The sequence below is a fragment of the Callorhinchus milii genome, unplaced genomic scaffold (genome assembly GCF_018977255.1).
Source record: "Callorhinchus milii isolate IMCB2004 unplaced genomic scaffold, IMCB_Cmil_1.0 Scaffold5, whole genome shotgun sequence".
Lineage (NCBI taxonomy): Eukaryota > Metazoa > Chordata > Chondrichthyes > Chimaeriformes > Callorhinchidae > Callorhinchus > Callorhinchus milii.
In genome coordinates, this window is record NW_024704746.1 from 49,002,452 (window position 1) to 49,019,688 (window position 17,237).

The window sequence follows — 17,237 nt, forward strand, 5'->3', positions numbered from 1 at the left end:
AAACTGGAGGCAAAGGACAACCCCAGGCTTCTCTTTTCCATCACAAACCGTCTCCTCCATCCACCTTCCCACGCCTCGCTCATCCTCCAATTGTAAGATACTGGACTTCCTCAAATCCAAAATCGAGGGGATACATTCAGCCACCTTTGCCCCATCCACCGCCATCCCCACATCACCTCTCCCTCATGACCCACCCCCACCCATCCCCCTCCATACTCCTTCGACCCTATCTCTCCCTCCTTCCACACTGCCATCGTTCGCAAACTCAAACCGTCCACCTGCTCCTTCAATCCCATCCCCACCTCTCTCCTCATCTCCCGGCTCCACCTTCTGATCCCTCTCCTATCTGATGTCATTAACCTCTCCTTTCCACCGGTTCAGTTCCCACCCCTCTAAAAATAGCCGTCATCACCCACATCCTGAAAAAAACCTTCCCTGGACCCATCCCTCCTCTCCAGCGACTGCCCCATCTCTAGCCTCCCATTCCTCTCCAAGGTCCTGGAACCAGTCATCACAAACAAGCTCCGCTCCTTTCTTTCTCGCCATTCCCTCTTTGAACCTCTCCAATCCAGCTTCCGTGCTGCCCATAGCATGGAAACAGCCCTGGTCAGTCACTAATGACATTCTGAACATCTGTGATCAGGGCTCCCTCTGCCTCCCTGTCCTCCTTCGACACTGTCGACCACTCCATCCTCCTACACCGCCTCTGCTCTTTACTTAATCTTCGCGGACGTGCCCTTGCCTGGATCGAATCCTATCTATCTCACTGTCTCGATTTTGTTACTTCTAACAGTTTCTTCTCCAGCCCCCGTACTGTCACGTCTGGCGTCCCCCAGGGCTCTGTCCTTGGCCTCTCCTCTTTAATATCTACATGCTCCCCCTTGGTGACATCATCCACAGACATGGGGTCAACTTCCACATGTATGCAGATGCACCCAACTCTTTCTGCATTCACCCTCAACTCCAGGACCACTGCCTGTCGGACATGAGGGCAAATTTCCTACAGTTGAATGTGAACAAGACTGAGGCCCTCTTGATCGGCTCGCGCCAGCACCTCAGGCTGTGGCAGCATCAACCTCCATGGTGCACACTACAACTCAACAAGCCAGTCAGGAACCCAGGTGTCTTGTTCAACCCTCAACTGTCTTTTATTCCCCACATCCAAGCCATGACCTGCTCTGCCTTCCCTCACTTCCGTAGCATCGCCCGACTCCACCACTACCTCCACCCCTCAGGCCACTGAAACTCTTGTTCATGCCTTGATCACCTCCAGGCTCGACTACGCAAACGCCCTGCTTGTCAGCCTTCCCAACTCCTCCCTCCACAGGCTGCACATAATCCAGTACTCTGCAACCCGTGTCCTCTCCCGCACCAAACTCCGTGACCCCATCTCCCCCGACTCCATTGGCTCTCTATCCATCAGAAGATCCAGTTCACGATCCTGGTCCTCAGCTACAAAGCCCTCCATGGCCTCGCCCCACCCTACTTCTGCATCCTCCTAACCCCCTACCAACCCGCCCGTTCCCTCCGCACAGCCGGCTCCAGCCTGCTCCACGTCCCCCGACCCGCCCGCCCCACCAACGGCGGAAGAGCCTTCAGCCACTCTGCCCCCAACCTCTGGAACTCCATCCCCCAGTCACTCCGCCTCAGCCCCCGCCTTAGCCTCCTTCAAGTCCCGCCTCAAAACCCTCCTCTTCGACCATGCCATCGGCCACCCCCCTTCCCCCTCTCTCCCTTCTCCCCCCCCGCCCCCCCGACCCCAGCTCGGGTCTGAAATGCTGTACACTGTCCAGCGCTTTGGGACGTCCTCCCGACGCGAAAGGCGCTATACAAATGTAATCGTGTTGTTGTACACCGCCGAGTGTGGAGATTGACACCAACTCCTCCGCGCGCCTGAAATGACAGTTGGTGTGTCGTTTGAAGCCCCGCACGTGAGGCTTCCACGCAGGCGACGAGCGTCCCGGGGGGGGGGGGGGGGGGGGGTGTGAGGGAGGGATATCAGTGACAGGGAGGTCCGGAACTCTGCGCCCGCGCGTGAGGTGGAGAGGGCCTCGGTGACGGTTGAGCGCGTGCGCCGAGTGGCTGGCCGAGACCACGCGCATGCGCGGAGCGGCGGTGCCGCAGAGTCGGGGATCGAGCCCAGCGATCGGAGAGGAGGAGGAGGAGGAGGACAGCCATGATCCCCAACCAGCAGACCGGCCGCTCGCGCGTCTCCAACGCGGGCTCCATCCTGCTCACCCCGCACGAGAACGACTGTCTCTTCCAGTGCCTGGGAAGGAAATGCGTGGTGAGTGCGCCCGACCTGGGCGAGAGCGGGGTTTGGGCCCTGGTGGTGGTGGGAGAGGAGAGACTGTGGGCCACAAACAGCAGCTCTGAGGCCCAGAGAGCAACTGAGGACACGGGTCCCCCAAAGCCCCCCCTCGGTGGCCCAAGTTATACCTGAACCTCATTTGCTTCAGTTGATGTCTGGGGTTTAATTATTTAAACCGCGCTGTCGCCAACCGCACACAGTGCGTTTCAGAGCTACCTGTTTGCCACCTTTGACTGCCTTATAGCAGCCGGAAATGTTTCGGGGGAGTTTCGATGTTATATAGTGCTGTAATAATAATAAATCCTTGCACCAGATCAGGTTTCGTTTGGGGATCGTTAGTCAGGCCAAATGTTATAATGTTCATCCTTTTCCCAAGAACAAGTGTCCTCCTGTTTGTATCTGTCAAATTGGAAACTTAAATAGCGGCGATCCAGTCCAGGAAACAGGAAAACATATTGCTTCCCTGACGCATGATATGCAGTCACACCCATTAATCGTTTGATTTTTTTTCCAACTTGGAATGAACTTATAAAACTTATTAAATTAGGGTGTGTTGAGTTATGACAAAGATTGAGATACACGGAAATGTTCAGCACTGCAATTAGGTCATTTTGCTCCCGTGTGTTTCCGACACTATTACCCATAACCTTTTTAGAATTAAGAGCACCAATTTATATTTATATACCATGCATATTAGGTAAGAAGTCTCTCAAAAGCGCTTAACGCAACTGACTTGAAGCTTGGCATGGTTGGGGAGCTGAGTAGGGGAGGCGAAAGCACGGAGTAGACCCCGTACCTGTAGATGCTGGAGGTGAAGAAGGAAGGAGCCAGATGAGTGGCGCATGTGCCTTCAACCCTCTTTTAAACTATTTGCCTCTCATCCCTGAATATTTTCCTGCTCGCGTACTTCTCCAGTTCTCTGTTAAACGATTCTATTGATCCAGCCTCATATATTGAATTTAACACTCTTACCGATCCCGTGAATAAAGACATTCCTTTTACCGACCCTGTGAGTGAAAACATTTAACCTCACCCAAATTCTTTTGCAGCAAATTGCGAAACTGCTTCGTTGTCATCGATTCCCCAACTAAAGGCAATGGTTTTACCCTAGTTTCCTTGCCATATAGATTTGTTTATTACTGTAACCACCCTTGATAATCCTACTGTTGCATATGGGCTATTCAGTTTCAAAAGGTTTCTCCCGCTTTCCTGAAATTAAAATTGTCCTGGTATGTGATCCATGGCAACTTATAGCCTTTATTCATGTATTGGTGAGGGCACTGAGTACTATTACCGTCACTGCCTTTCCTCACATTTCCAGTGCCTTGGCAGACAAATCAATTATAGATTCCTTACTATTGCCCCAGCTATAAACATTCACCAAAAGTGAGAGTCACTCTACTTGGTACTCCACTGTATCCTATCAAGCGATTTGAGATGTCCTCTGGAAGTGAAAGGCACTATACCAGCCCACCCCTCCATCGGCAGTTGGGCCTTCAGCCTATGGAAGTCCATCCCACATTCCCTTTGCCTCGCTGCCACCCTTGCCTTCTTCAAGGCGCATCTCAAAATCCTCCTCTTCGACTGAGCCTTTGGCCACCCTCCCTGCCCTCCAGCTCGGGTCCAAATACTTGACTGTCCAGGGCTTTGGGACGACCTCCAGACGTGAAAGGGTCTACACAAATGTAATTTTGTATTGTATTATTAAACTTAATAAACAATACATTGAAGGCACTCTCAGGCAATTGAGTGGCGTTCCGAGTATAAATTTGTTGTTTTTAAATTTGTATGCAATGTTTCAATAGGACTTGAACTGGGATTTCAACAAAAAAATTACAATTCTACAGGGCCTTTCACATCGACTGTCCCAAGGAGCTGTTTCTGTAGAATTAAGTGGGCAATTTGGCCAAGTTGGTTGCTCCCTTGCTTCTGGATCAGAAACATGTGGATCAAGCCCAATGAGTAAGCTCATACTCTTGCTAACACTTCCGTGAATTCTGGACAAGATCATTCCATTATTGGTTACTTCCTTCACACAATGTGTTAAACAGAGGTCAGATGGATGTTACAGATTTTATTAAGACACTATTACAAAAGAGAAGCAAGTTTCTCCCAGTGTCCTGGACAGGGATCCTCCAGATTAGTGGGTCATTCATTTATTGCTGTTTGTGGGACGTTGCTGTGTGCTATTTGCCGCATACGTGAGAGATGACACACTGGCACGGAATCCTTGTTTTTTTTTGTATTTGCGTTTGATATTTGCATTTTCTTGCCTTTGAGCCCATTGGCCTCTTTGCATGTTGTAATGTTCTGTGTAATTCTGAGTTTGCTTACAAAAGTACTTAACAGCAATTTTTCGGAAACACTTTGAATGTGCGAATGTCAGAGGCACTATACTCAATTACAAGAATTTATTTTCTGCAAGTTTATTTTTTGAACCAAATTGACATTTATGCCACTTTACATAAAAAAGCTGCGTTTGCTAGAAATGTTAGTGCTGCACACACTTCTTCAGAAGCAATGAATTTGTTCCATATTTTCACCATTGTTCACAATAAATCACGATCTAGATTCAAACTCCCTCCCTCTACCATTCTGTCTCACCCCCTCTCTGTCTGTCTTCAAATCCCGACTCTTTGAACGTGCCTGTGGCCCCCTCCCTTGCTCGGGGTCCAATCCCATCTCTGTGATTCTCTCTGAAGCATTACTCTGCGTGAAGGGTACTGTGTAAATCCAAGTTGTTGATTATATTCTTTATCATTGGCTATAGAGTTCATTACCAATGCAGAATTGTAAAAGAAAGTGGATATTATAAACATGTCAGTCAGCAAAGGATCAGTTAATAACACATTCCCTTTTTAATAACATTATGTACCTTTACTTTCAGAGAGTACCGTAGTGTTCCATATTTGTTTTGATGATGTCTGTTCTTTTATAAAGTGAACAGCTTGTAGTAGTTGTAACCAGTTGTGAAATGTTTTCAGGAATTAAGTGATTGGGCTTTTACATTCTGGCCTAACTTGAAATACCAGTGTCTTGCCATTTCTCTTTGTAACCTTTTACATTACGTACTGTAAGATTTAGACATTTTCTTACTTAGTCCCATGTGTAAAATTCAGTGCTTTGGATTGTTTTACACGCTGGAATCATGGAAAGTTACTTTGAAAGTTTTTTTTTGTGTGTGTGCTGAAAACTGCTTCCCACAATGGCTCATTTGGGGAAGTCGGTGTGAATCGAAGCCGTACCCACCAGCAACGTCTCAGGGTTAATTCACTTAATGTACTCTGCTCTTGATAGGCCAAAACTAAGGGTCACTGTGCTTGGGTACTGAAACAAGATCCAAGGTCCCATTCCTGCTTGTTCAGTGGTTCCAATGCACTGGTGAGGATGAGATTGGGCTTGACTGCCCCCCTCCATGATTTAATGGGCATCTCTTTGACTGTGACTTTGGTCATCTTCCCCCTCCATATTCCCTCCCCTTAGCCCCTTCCCTCCCGAATTCAACCCCCAGCTTGGATGCAAACCTTCAACTGTCCAGCAACTTAGGACACCCTCCTGACGTGAAATGACCTATACAAATGCAATTTGTTGGTGTTGAGGAATATTTTCAAGCCCCAACTCTAAAATGCCTAAGGTGTCTGCAAGGTTGGGCACTTATTGTTTTCTCTGTGCAGATCTTGCTGCTGTAAGTTCCACCCTGAAATGTAAATGGGCATGTTCTACGGCCACAGGAGTTTTGCACAGTTGTTTTAACAAGTAGTTTTGCAATGGAAATGCAGGACTGAACAGCCCATCTTCACAAATCCACGCGATCACTGGCTTAAAAGGGAAAAACACTGAAAAATATAAAACTCAGATGTTTGTCGGTTCTGATGGCAGGTCGTAGAATGTCTCTCAGGGCAGCTTAATGAACCATCACTTACGGTAAAACATAGTTGATGACATTTCCAGCAATTTCACTTCTCTCACTGCAGAATAATACCAAGCCTGTAATTTCCTATGCCATGATCACAACTGTGTCAAGTTAGCAACTGGTAGGAATAGTTCATGGTGGGAATTTCAATGATACTGACTTGATCTACAAGCTTATCACACATCCTCTCGCCCGGCTCCACTGGCTCCCTATTCTCCAGAGGATTGAGTTCAAGATCTTCGTCCTTACTTGTGAATCTGTCCATGGTCTTGCCCCACTGCGACTTTCTTAAACCCTACCGATCTCCACTCGTGTCTCGTGCCATGCCCACCCCACAAAAGTTAGAGTACTCGCTTTGCAAGTGAGAGACCTGAGTTCAATTCCAGGCAGGGCTAAACTTGGGCAAGTTTCCTTACTCCACACGCCTAATAATAATCCCTCCAATAAAAACAATAATATAAATTGGTCATTTTCAATCCACGACTGTTTGTGGGACACTGCTGTGCGCAATTGGCTGCCGCATTCGCCCACAAATATATTCAATTCACTTTACAGTATATTCTGTGAAGCGCTTTGGGACGTCTAGAAGATGTGAAAAGCACTATATCAAATGCAAAGATTATTATTATAACCAGCGTTCGGGCTTTCAGCCTTTCTTCTCCCACTCTCTAGAAATGCTTCCCAGAGTCCTTCCCTCGCTGCCTTCAAGCTTTGTCTCAAGACCTTTATCTTTGACCTTGCCTTCAGTCATCTTTTACCCACTCCTCCCCTCCCTTGGCCCCAATCCACAGCTCACGTGAACACCCCTCCCCTGACTGACCAGAATCTTTGGATGTCTTCCCGACCTGAAAGGCATTGCTTCAAAGTGCCATCAGAGCAGGAACCAAGCACATTTTCTTTCTATTTTCCAAACATTGTTTTACCTCATATAATCATTAACATGTCTGATTTGATCAATAGCTACTTACGTAAGTTATGCCAAGCTTAAACTACTGGAAGGAGCTGGTGTGAATTGCACTAACGTGAAATCCTACCATCCTGCTTTCAAAGTGGCTTTTCTTTCCAATTTGTGTTGTTGCTCCTTTCAGATATTGTCATTGTTGCAGAAATAACTGATTCAAATGCCAAGAATCTGGGGTGAGGCACCTCATTATGCCGTGCAAAGTACTTTACCATCTGTATTGAACAAACTGTCAGATGGAAAAAACAGAAGGTTGTTTTGGAGACTTGCTTCTGATTTGCCACAATAACATTCTCTTGTCAAGCTGTGGAGCAGGATCAAAGTAAAGCAGATTCAGTTGAAGTGCAATATTTGTAATGTTAAACATGCTGTTTTCTGCAGTTGTGTGGTGGAAATAATAAGATTGTCGTAAGATTTTTGTGCAGAAGCTTCTGGAGAGTTGGAATCAATTCATGACAGACATTTAGTCTTGTGTGTCAGCGTTGGCACAGTGGTAGCACTCAAACCTCTGAGGCAGAAGGTTGTGAGTAGTCCATTTTTTTTGGAGGCTACAGGTGCTCACCACCTCCTGCTTCTCAGGGGCGGCACTGCACGCAAACAAACGCTCAGAGACACAGAGCGAGACACACACACACACTCAGAGACATTAGAGAGAGACACACACTCAGCGACACTGAGAAAGACACTCACAAACACATACAGAGGAAAGAGAGACACTGACACTCACAAACACAGTCAAAACACAGAGAGAAGAGAGACACATTCACACAGAAATTCACAAACACAAAGAGAGAGAGGCACACACAGACACTCAGAGACATAGAGAGACACACACACACAGGCACTCACAGACACATGGAGAGAGAGATACACAGACAATCGTAACAGTGGGGTCTCTGAGTGAAGTTTGTTTCCTGCTGGTGCGGCATCGCGCCTTTGTGTCCAGAGCCATCCTGCCCATACTTGTGTTGAGTAAAGAGCGAGCGACCTGCAGGCCAGAAGCTATTTTTTTTAGCGGATTTGTAGCGGAAAAAGTGCAGCCGCACTTTGCTATTGGTCCGGCCGATGACCTCTGTGATCTTCATCTCCCTCTCCTCCCATAGCACCCTCCCCTCCACCAAGCCTTCCACCATCTTTTCCTGCCCTTGGAAAAAGCTTCCACCCGAGTATCTCACAAACGCCTTCTCGTCCTTGGACCTTCTCCCTCTCACCTTCCACCCGCAGGGATCCCGATGCAGCCATCAAGCTGCTAAACGATCACCTCTCCTCCACCTTTAATTCCCTTGTTCCCCTGAAATCCAGGAGCATCTCCAAACCTATCCACTCCCCCTGGTACAATAGTCATCTCCGCTCCCTCAGATAGCAAACCTGGTTGAATGAGGGCAAATGTCACTAAACCAGCCTCACGGTTTACTACCAGCTGTGGCTCAAGTATCTTCACAGTTACGCCGCTTCCTTTCGCAAGTGAAAACTACATTCTATTCACAGGTCATTCTGGAGGCCAAAAACACCTCTAACATCCTATTCTCAACTATCCACCAACTCCTGTGCACTCCCCATCAAGCACCCTCAATCCACACATCTAATGTCAAGTGCAAAGAGGTCTTGGATTTCTTTATAGATAGATAACATCTGCCTGGCCGCCTCCTCCTGCCCTATGTCTTACATCCCGCCCCCCTCCCCATTCCGTCTCTGGCACCGACGACTCCTTCTACGGCTCCTACCATAGGCCCCCAACCGACACACTTTTTCCCCCATCTTTCCTTCCACCCTCTCATCAACAACAACAACTTGCATTTATATAGTGCCCTCCACTCCGGATGGTGTCTCAGGGTGCTTAACAATAGCGGACTGGACTCCATTACTCAGATGAAACCCACCACCTGCTGCCTCGACTCTGTCCTCACCCACCTGCTGGTTGCTCAACTCCCCCTCCTCTGCCCAATGCTGGCAGACACCATAAATCAGTCCCTCTCCTTAGGCTCAGTACCATTCACCCTCAAAACAGCCGTCATCACTCCCTTCCTTAAAAAAATCTAATCTTGATCCCTTCAACCTCACGCACTACTGTGCCATTTCAAACCTGCCCCTTCTGGCTGAAGCCCTGGAACACGTTGTTGCAAACCAACTTCACTCACACCTTGCCCTCTACTTCCTACTCAAATCCCTTCAGTCCGGTTTCCATGCAGCCCACAGCACAGAGACAGCGGTCGTCAAAGTAACAAATGACATCCTCTCCCTCTGTGACCAGGGCTCCCTCTGCCTCCTCGTCCTCCTAGACCAATCTGTGGCATTCGACACAGTCGACCATGGCGTCCTTGTCCACTGTCTCTCCTCACTCATCCTTTTTATTGGGACCGCACTTGCATGGTTCAAGTCCTACTTGACTAACCGCCAGCACTTAATCTCGGCTAATGTTTTTTTNCCTCGCTTCCGCTTGATCACCTGCGGAGTACCCCAAGGCTCTGTCCTTGATCACTTTTTTTCCTCATCTACATGCTCACTCTCGGCGATGTCATCCACAGACACGGGGTAAACTTCCACAAGTATGTGGATGACGCATCTCAAAAGTTTGTTAATATCTAATAAATTGGTGGAATAGGCTTGATGAGCTGAATGGCATTTTGTGTTCCTGTTTTCTTTGTTCCTGTGAATGGTTTGGTTCCCTGCCATCCTGAACAATAGCAGCTTTTTGTGGTTTGTTGGAATCAGAAATATTACTGCTTAAAATATTATTTTAATTCAATTAGAAATGATATGGAATATGACAGTGTGGGTGCCTTAAAGAGTTAAACTTGTTCAGAAGTGTGACCTGGGTTTATTACAGCTGCAGCTCTCTTGTTAGTTATTGATGTAATAGTCCTACATGATTTTAGTTGTATCAGCTTATGGGTACCATGCTCAAGGTCACTCCCATCTTATTTAAACAAGCTTGAACACAACTATTAGGTCGGTGAGGATGTGTAGTTTTGCGCGGACAATCCTGATGTTTTTTCAAAAAAAGGACGATTACAAAAGAGGTGTCGCTTAGTTATATTTTGTTTGGCAGTCATGTTGTTCTGACTGCGAACCGCACCATTGATTCTAGTACTATTCGAAGAAAGTAAAAGAGAAGAAAAACAATGACTTTGTTCAGCCAAAATTGATTATCCAGGTGTTCTCTGTGAACCAAACCATTGATTCCAATAATATCAGAAGAAAGTAAAAAGAGAAGAAACAAGAAACGAGATTCAAGAAACACAACAACAACAAGATTACATTCGTATAGCGCTTTTCACGTCGGGAGGATGTACTAAGGCACAGGTACAGCATTCCAGACCCGAGCTGGAGTCAGGGAGGGAGAAGGAAGGGTAGGAGAAGGGGATTGACCGATGGCATGGTCGAAGAGGAGGGTTTTGAGGGGGGACTTGAAGGAGGCTAAAGAGGGGGCAAGGCGGAGTGATTGGGGGATAGATTTCCAGAGGTTGGGAGAGGAGTGGCTGAAGGCTCTCCAGCCAAAGGTGGGGCGGGTGGGTTGGGTGACGTGGAGCAGGTCAGAGCCAGCTGAGTGAAGGAGCGTTGGGTAAGGTGGTTTGGTAGGGTGTTAGGATATCGCAGAGGTAGGGTGGGGCGAGGCCATGGAGGGCTTTGTAGGTGAGGATCAGGACCTTGAACTGGATCCTCTGAAGGATAGGGAGCCAATGGAGTCGGGCGAGAATGGGGGAGATGGGGTCACAGAGTTTGGTGCGGGAAAGATCTGGATTACCTGAAGCCTGTGGAGGGAGAAGTTGGGAAGGCCGACAAGCAGGGCGTTTGCATAATAATAATAATAATCTTTGCATTTGATATAACGCTTTTCACATCTTTTAGACGTCTCAAAGTGCTTCACAGAATATACTGTAAAGTGAATTAATTGAATAGTTGTGGGAGAAATGTGGCAGCCAAAATGCGCACAGCAGCATCCCACAAACAGTCATGGTTTGAAGTGACCAATTTATTATTGTTTTATTTTCTTGAGGGATTATTATCAGGCGTGTGGAGTAAGGAAACATGCCCAAAGTTTCATTCTGCCGGGAATTGAACCCAGGTCTCTGGCTTGCAAAGCGACTGCTCTGATCACTGAGCTACAGGACTCCACTGGTCGAGTCTAGAGGTGATGAAGGCATGAACAAGAGTTTCCGTGGCCTGAGGGGTGAAGTAGTGGCGGAGTAGGCCGATGTTACGGAGATGTGGGGAGGCAGAGAGGGTCATGGCTTGGATGTGGGGAAGAAAAGACAGTTGAGGGTCCTGACTGGCTTGGTGAGTTGTAGTGTGCAACCATGGAGGTTGATGTTGCCTGAGGCGCAGAGGCGCTGGCGCGAGCCAATCAGGAGGACCTCAATCTTGTTCACATTCAACTGCAGGAAATTTGCCCTCATCCGGGACTTGATGTCCGACAGACAGTCTGTCAGGACAGTAGTAGTCTTGGAGTTGAGGGTGGAGGCAGAAAGATCGAGTTGGGTGCATCTGCATACATGTGGAAGTTGACCCCAAGTCTGTGGATGATGTCACCAAGGGGGAGCATGTAGATATTAAAGAGGAGAGGGCCAAGGACAGAGCCCTGGGAGACGCCAGATGTAACAGTGCGGGAGCTGGAGGAGAAACCGTTAGAGGCAACAAAGTGGAAATGCTGAGAGAGATAGGATTTGATCCAGGCAAGGGCAAGTCCTCAAAGATTAAGTAAAGAGGAGAGGTGGTGTAGGAGGAATGAGTGTCGAAGGTGGCAGAGAGGTTGAGGAGGACAAGGAGGCAGAGGGAGCCCTGATCCCAGATATTCAGAATGACATTAGTGACTTTGACCAGGGCTGTTTCCGTGCTATTGTCAGTGTAGAAGCTGGATTAGAGGGGTTCAAAAAGGAAATGGCGAGAAAGAAAGGATCAGAGATGGGACATGACGACTGGTTCCATGACCTTGGAGAGGAATGGGAGGTTAGAGATGGGGCAGTCGCTGGAGAGGAGGGATGGGTCCAGGGAAGGTTTTTTCAGGATGGGGGTGATGGCAGCTGTTTTTAGTGGGGTGGGAACTGAACCGGTGAACAAGGAGAGGTTGATGACATCGGACAGGAGGGGGGCCAGAAGGTGGAGCTGGGAGATGAGGAGAGAGGTGGGGATGGGATTGAGGGAGCAGGTGGTGGGTTTGAGTTTACGATGAGGGTGGAGGGAGAGATAGGGTTGAAGAAGTATATGGGGGATGGGTGGGTCATGAGGGAGAGGTGATGTGTGGGTAGCTGTGGATGGGGCAGAGGAAGCTGAATGTATCCCCTCGATTTTGGATTTGACTGCTAAAGACAAGGACTTTTGATTCCTTAATTTGATGTCTGCTATCATCAGATGTGCCAGTTCCAGAGACAACGCTCCTTGTTCAAGTTTTGGAGAGACAAGAAGCAAAAGACCTTGAGACTTTTCATATGCTGTTTATGAATCTTATGAATTTATTGATATTTGTTATTAGCATTACAGTAATATGTTAGCATAATATGCAATGCTGGCATCAATATTTTTGATAGCAGCTTGCCTATTGTAACTGTTTATTGAACAAATGCAACTTTCTTAACTTATTAAGTAAACAAGCTTTGAATATAAAGTATAAGTGCCTTTGTCCTCTGTGCACAGGTCCTAATATATAAATTCCAGCAAACAGAATAAGATTGTTTTAACAGAGCACTGTCAACTCCACTACTAACTCTGGAGTCCTGTATCTCAGTGGTTAGAACACTCGCCCCACAAGCGAGAGACCTGGGTTCGATTACCGGCAGGGCGAAATGTTGAGCAAGTTTCCTTACTCCACACACCTCTGTTTATCTAGCAATAAGTAGGAACCTGGTTGGTTGTTAGTCGATTGGTGGATTGCTTTTCTGATGGTAATAATTCCTTCAAAAAAATAAATAAATTGGTCACTCAATCCACAACTGTTTGTGGGAACAATGTTGTGCATAATTGGCTGCTGCATTTCGCCCACAAAATACACAATTAATTCACTTTACACTATGTTCTGAACAGCTTTGAGATGTCTCAAGGACGTGATAAGGCGCAATATCAAATACAAGGATTATTATTATTGCAGGCTAAAAAAGTTGTCTTCCTTGCATTTAAAAAGAAGAAAATAATGTGTGAGGCAGCATCGGTTGACAGATATTGTCTTAAATGTGGAACATCTGGTTAATTTGTGGTTCACATTGACACTTAGTGCATCCTGTGGTTATGAAGAAGAGGAATTGAGTGTTAAACCTCTTTCCTCCCTCTACCACAATACTTCAAATTAGTGTTACTCGCAGTTCTACCCAGAGTCTCACTTTAGAGTAGCTCCGAAATACACTGATATGTGGTGTAATGGTGTGCTGGAATGTGACTGCGTCAGCAATTTCCCCATGTGGTGCCATCAAGGAACCACTTTCTGATCACTCAAGGCCACACTAAGATATTACGCACAAGTTGTTTTGTACAGAAGATTTTTAGAATGTGGATTGCCTCACCACAGATATTGCTATTGAAACTGAGGTCATTGTAGCAACTGAAAGGGAATTAGGTAAACATTTGATGAAAGCTTATATTAAAGTGGACAGAGAAGTGTAAGAAGGGAGTTTGGGATTATTATAATCCTTAAATTTGGTATGGCGCCTTTCATATCAGGTGGACATTTCAAAGGTCTTCAGGATATGAAGTGGAGTGTTTTGTGGGGCAAACTCAAAGTAGATCTGGAGTAGATCAATTCAGTGGAGTTGCTAAAAGCAGTCCAGATATAATGAGGAAAGAGCAGAGAGTGGGATGAGAGCCAATGGATATAGTGGAGATGCTAACACCAGCACCCCACAATAGGCTGAATGGCTTGTCCTTCTGCACTAAACTTGTGATGATTTGGGCTGTTTATATGCGTTAACACTGTTTAGAGCTCCTTTATAAAGCTTGGCTGGATCATTTTTCTGAAATCCAATTCATAGCCAGTGGTCTTGAATAAGGTCAGATGAAATCATGTTCTTGGAGTGTACTTGATACCTAATATCAGCTCCAGCACTTTGTAAAGTTAAGTATATTTAATGCTTTTCCTTTGGTGACAGGTCACAGTTAGCAGTAGTGCAGAAATCCTACAATGGCTTGATCCTTTCTCAGCAGTTTTGGATAAACTTGGGAGCAAGGCCAGTGCACTTCAGTAATTCGGATTGTTCTTTCACTGATCAGCAGTTGTGCAGGAAGTGGTTAGGCTTGTTTTTGGGAGAATGTCAGTTGTTAACTGTGTATAAGCATTCAACTTGTAAAGGATCATGAAAAATAACTGAGTTGCTGAATACCAATGGTTTGCTGCCACCAGTGAAACAAGCTTTAAGTCTAACCTCAGGAAGAGATCAGGAGAAATTTGTTCACGCAGCAGATTATAAGCAATTGGAGTCCTGTAGTGTATTGGTTAGAGCACTCGCCTCTCAAGCGAGAGAACCCGGATTTGATTCCCGGGCAGGGTAAAACCTTAGGCAAGTTTGCTTACTCCACACTCCTGTTTACGTAGCAATAAGTCGGAACCCAGTGTTAGTCCATTGGCAGATTGGTTCCTGGAGGTAATAATCCCTCCAAAAAATCAATCCACGGTCACTCAATCCACGGCTCTTTGTGATATACTGCTGCACAATTAGCTGTCACCGTTTGCCCACAAATATACAGTCAATTCACTTTACAGTCTATTCTGTGAAGCGTTTTGAGACGTCGAGAAGCCATGAAAAGCGCTGTATCAAAATGTAAGGATTATTATTATTGTTCTGTGAAAAGCGCTACATCAAATGCAAGGATTATTATAATAGACTCTCTACCATAATTGCTGGTTAAAGCAGAATCTATGATAGATTTCAAAAGGGAATTGGACAAATATTTGAAAAGAAAAATATAAAAGAGGATCGAGGAAAGGGCAAGAGAGTGGGATAAAACGAATAGCTCTTTCAAAGAACAAGGATAGGCACAATGGACTCCTTCTAATCCTACGTCATATAACGTGCGGTGATTTATGAGTCATGACCCACAGGGAGGAGGGAATAATAATCCTTGCATTTGATACAGTGTCTTCCATATTCGAAGGATATCTCAAAGCACTTCCTAGGATTTAATATAAAGTAGAGTGACTGTATTTGTTGAGGTGAACACAGCAGCTAGGTTTTGCACAGCAATGTTTCCCACAAACAGCCACAAAGTGAATGACCAATCTTATTTGGCAGATTGTTGACACACAGTACCGGGAGAAACTCCTTTCACTTTTCAGCTAGTGCCATTAAATAATCCTTTTGTGTAGCATATTCTCAGCAGGGTCGTCTTTTGCCAGTTACTGTGCTACAATCTCACTGTACGGAGAGGAATTTGGTTACTAAACAAGACACAGTGTGTTCATATTCAGTCAGCTTTCTCTGCAGTGTTTCTAGGCCCACTTTTCTGAAAGGCAGTTGTTGCTCCAACTTCAATTCACAACCAAATAGGCATTCAGAAAGTCACTGGTGATTTGTTTAGAATTTGAAGTTCCCTCTTAAAACATTTGCCCTGCTCATTTGAAAAGCATTTTCAGGCTTTTGGTACTGGTGTGTGTATGTGGCGGGGAGGGAAGAGGCAAATAAACTTTGGAGTTTAGTGCCCTTCAATATCTTCATGTTGAAGCTGTGCCATTGTTTCAGTTGGTTTCATCCTTATTTTAGCAACAGTATTGGAGGTTCACCTCAAAAGCAAGCGATTATATTGGGAAGAAAAAGCATGTTCAATCTGACCAGCCTCAATCCTATTCCGATTGCATTGATAGCTTGGACCGTACAGTCATAGAAGCAGGTATTTAACTGCCTGTGGCATCAATACTACTGTTTAGTTTTCAAGTTGATCATTTTTGCTTATCATTTTCCTGTTTCCTTGTGCGTTCTATTGAGACATTGAACCAAGGTTGCATCTATGTGTGTTCAGGCGGATGTCACAGATCTCATAGCATTATTCAAAAAAAGGTAGTTTCCCCCTGTGTCCTTGCCAATAATCCACCCAAAAAATTGGTTGTTGCAGCGCCTTGGGACGTTCTCCCAACGTGAAAGGCGCCATACAAATGTAATTTTGTTGTTATTCACTTAATGGCTGTTTATAGGATATTGTTGTGTGAAAAATCACTGTCTGGTTAGGATCACCCAACCCTTTCTGGCTTTGGCTTGCAGGGTTAAAAGGAGTGAGTGGGAAGAATTCTTGCCCCAAGTGACTGGTCTGCCCTGCCAAGTACAGCTGGTCTGCCCTCGGCAGTATTAGTACTTTGGACCAACCCGGCTATCTCAGTTTTCTTCAATATTGTTTGCAGAACTACAAACTTCCTTCTTATATTCAGGAAAAGCATGAAAACTCCTATCAGCTTCCTGAGGAATTGAATAACATAGTGGTACTTGCACATTAAATATTGATCAGGTCTGTTAACTGGGCTGCTTTCCAAAACAGATATGAAGTTATATAATATCCCTCTCTCTCTCTCTACATATATATATATATATATTGAACTTTCTCTCCTAAAAAGCTATGGATGCTGGATCCATTCAAAATTTCAAGACTGAGATGAATAGATATTTGTTAGGTAAGGGTTTAAAATCCCGTCATGCACCTCCCTACTCCTCCGACCCAATTACTGCACAACCTGCTACCTCCGCTTGACTGGGTCTGGCCTGCATGTTTCATGTCCCCTCTGTTCCACCATTTCAGTCACTACTCACCGAACTCTGGAACACTCTTTCTCTATCCTGCCACTTTGCCCTTCCTTCCCCATCCTCAGGTTGTGCCAGAAAACCTTTCAATTCGACCATGCCTACGGTCACCTGCCCCTCTCCCCCCCCCCCCCCCCGGCTCAGTGTTGTGCTCTGCCACTGTCAAGCACTGTGGGATGCTAACCTGTGTGAGGGGTGCTATATAAATGCAAGTTATTGTTATCAAGGGATATTGGGCAACGGTGGGTAAAGATGTACAGGATAAACACTTAATTTTTTAAATCTTGGTGTCATTGACAGACAGAAACGTTTCTTAATATCTTCATGACCCTGGGAATAAATCAG

The 17,237-nt window shown here is 46.0% G+C and overlaps 1 protein-coding gene across 1 annotated transcript in view; it reads left to right on the forward strand.

Moving 5' to 3' along the window:
• Positions 1-2,000: 2,000 nt before the first annotated feature.
• The window catches only part of wasla (WASP like actin nucleation promoting factor a), a 50,931-nt gene continuing 35,694 nt past the window's right edge, over positions 2,001-17,237 (forward strand). Inside the window, exon 1 of the mRNA XM_007898556.2 lies at positions 2,001-2,287. Within this exon, the coding sequence (XP_007896747.2) occupies positions 2,177-2,287 (111 nt within the window). The 5' untranslated portion in view covers positions 2,001-2,176. The remainder of the gene's footprint in view (positions 2,288-17,237) is intronic.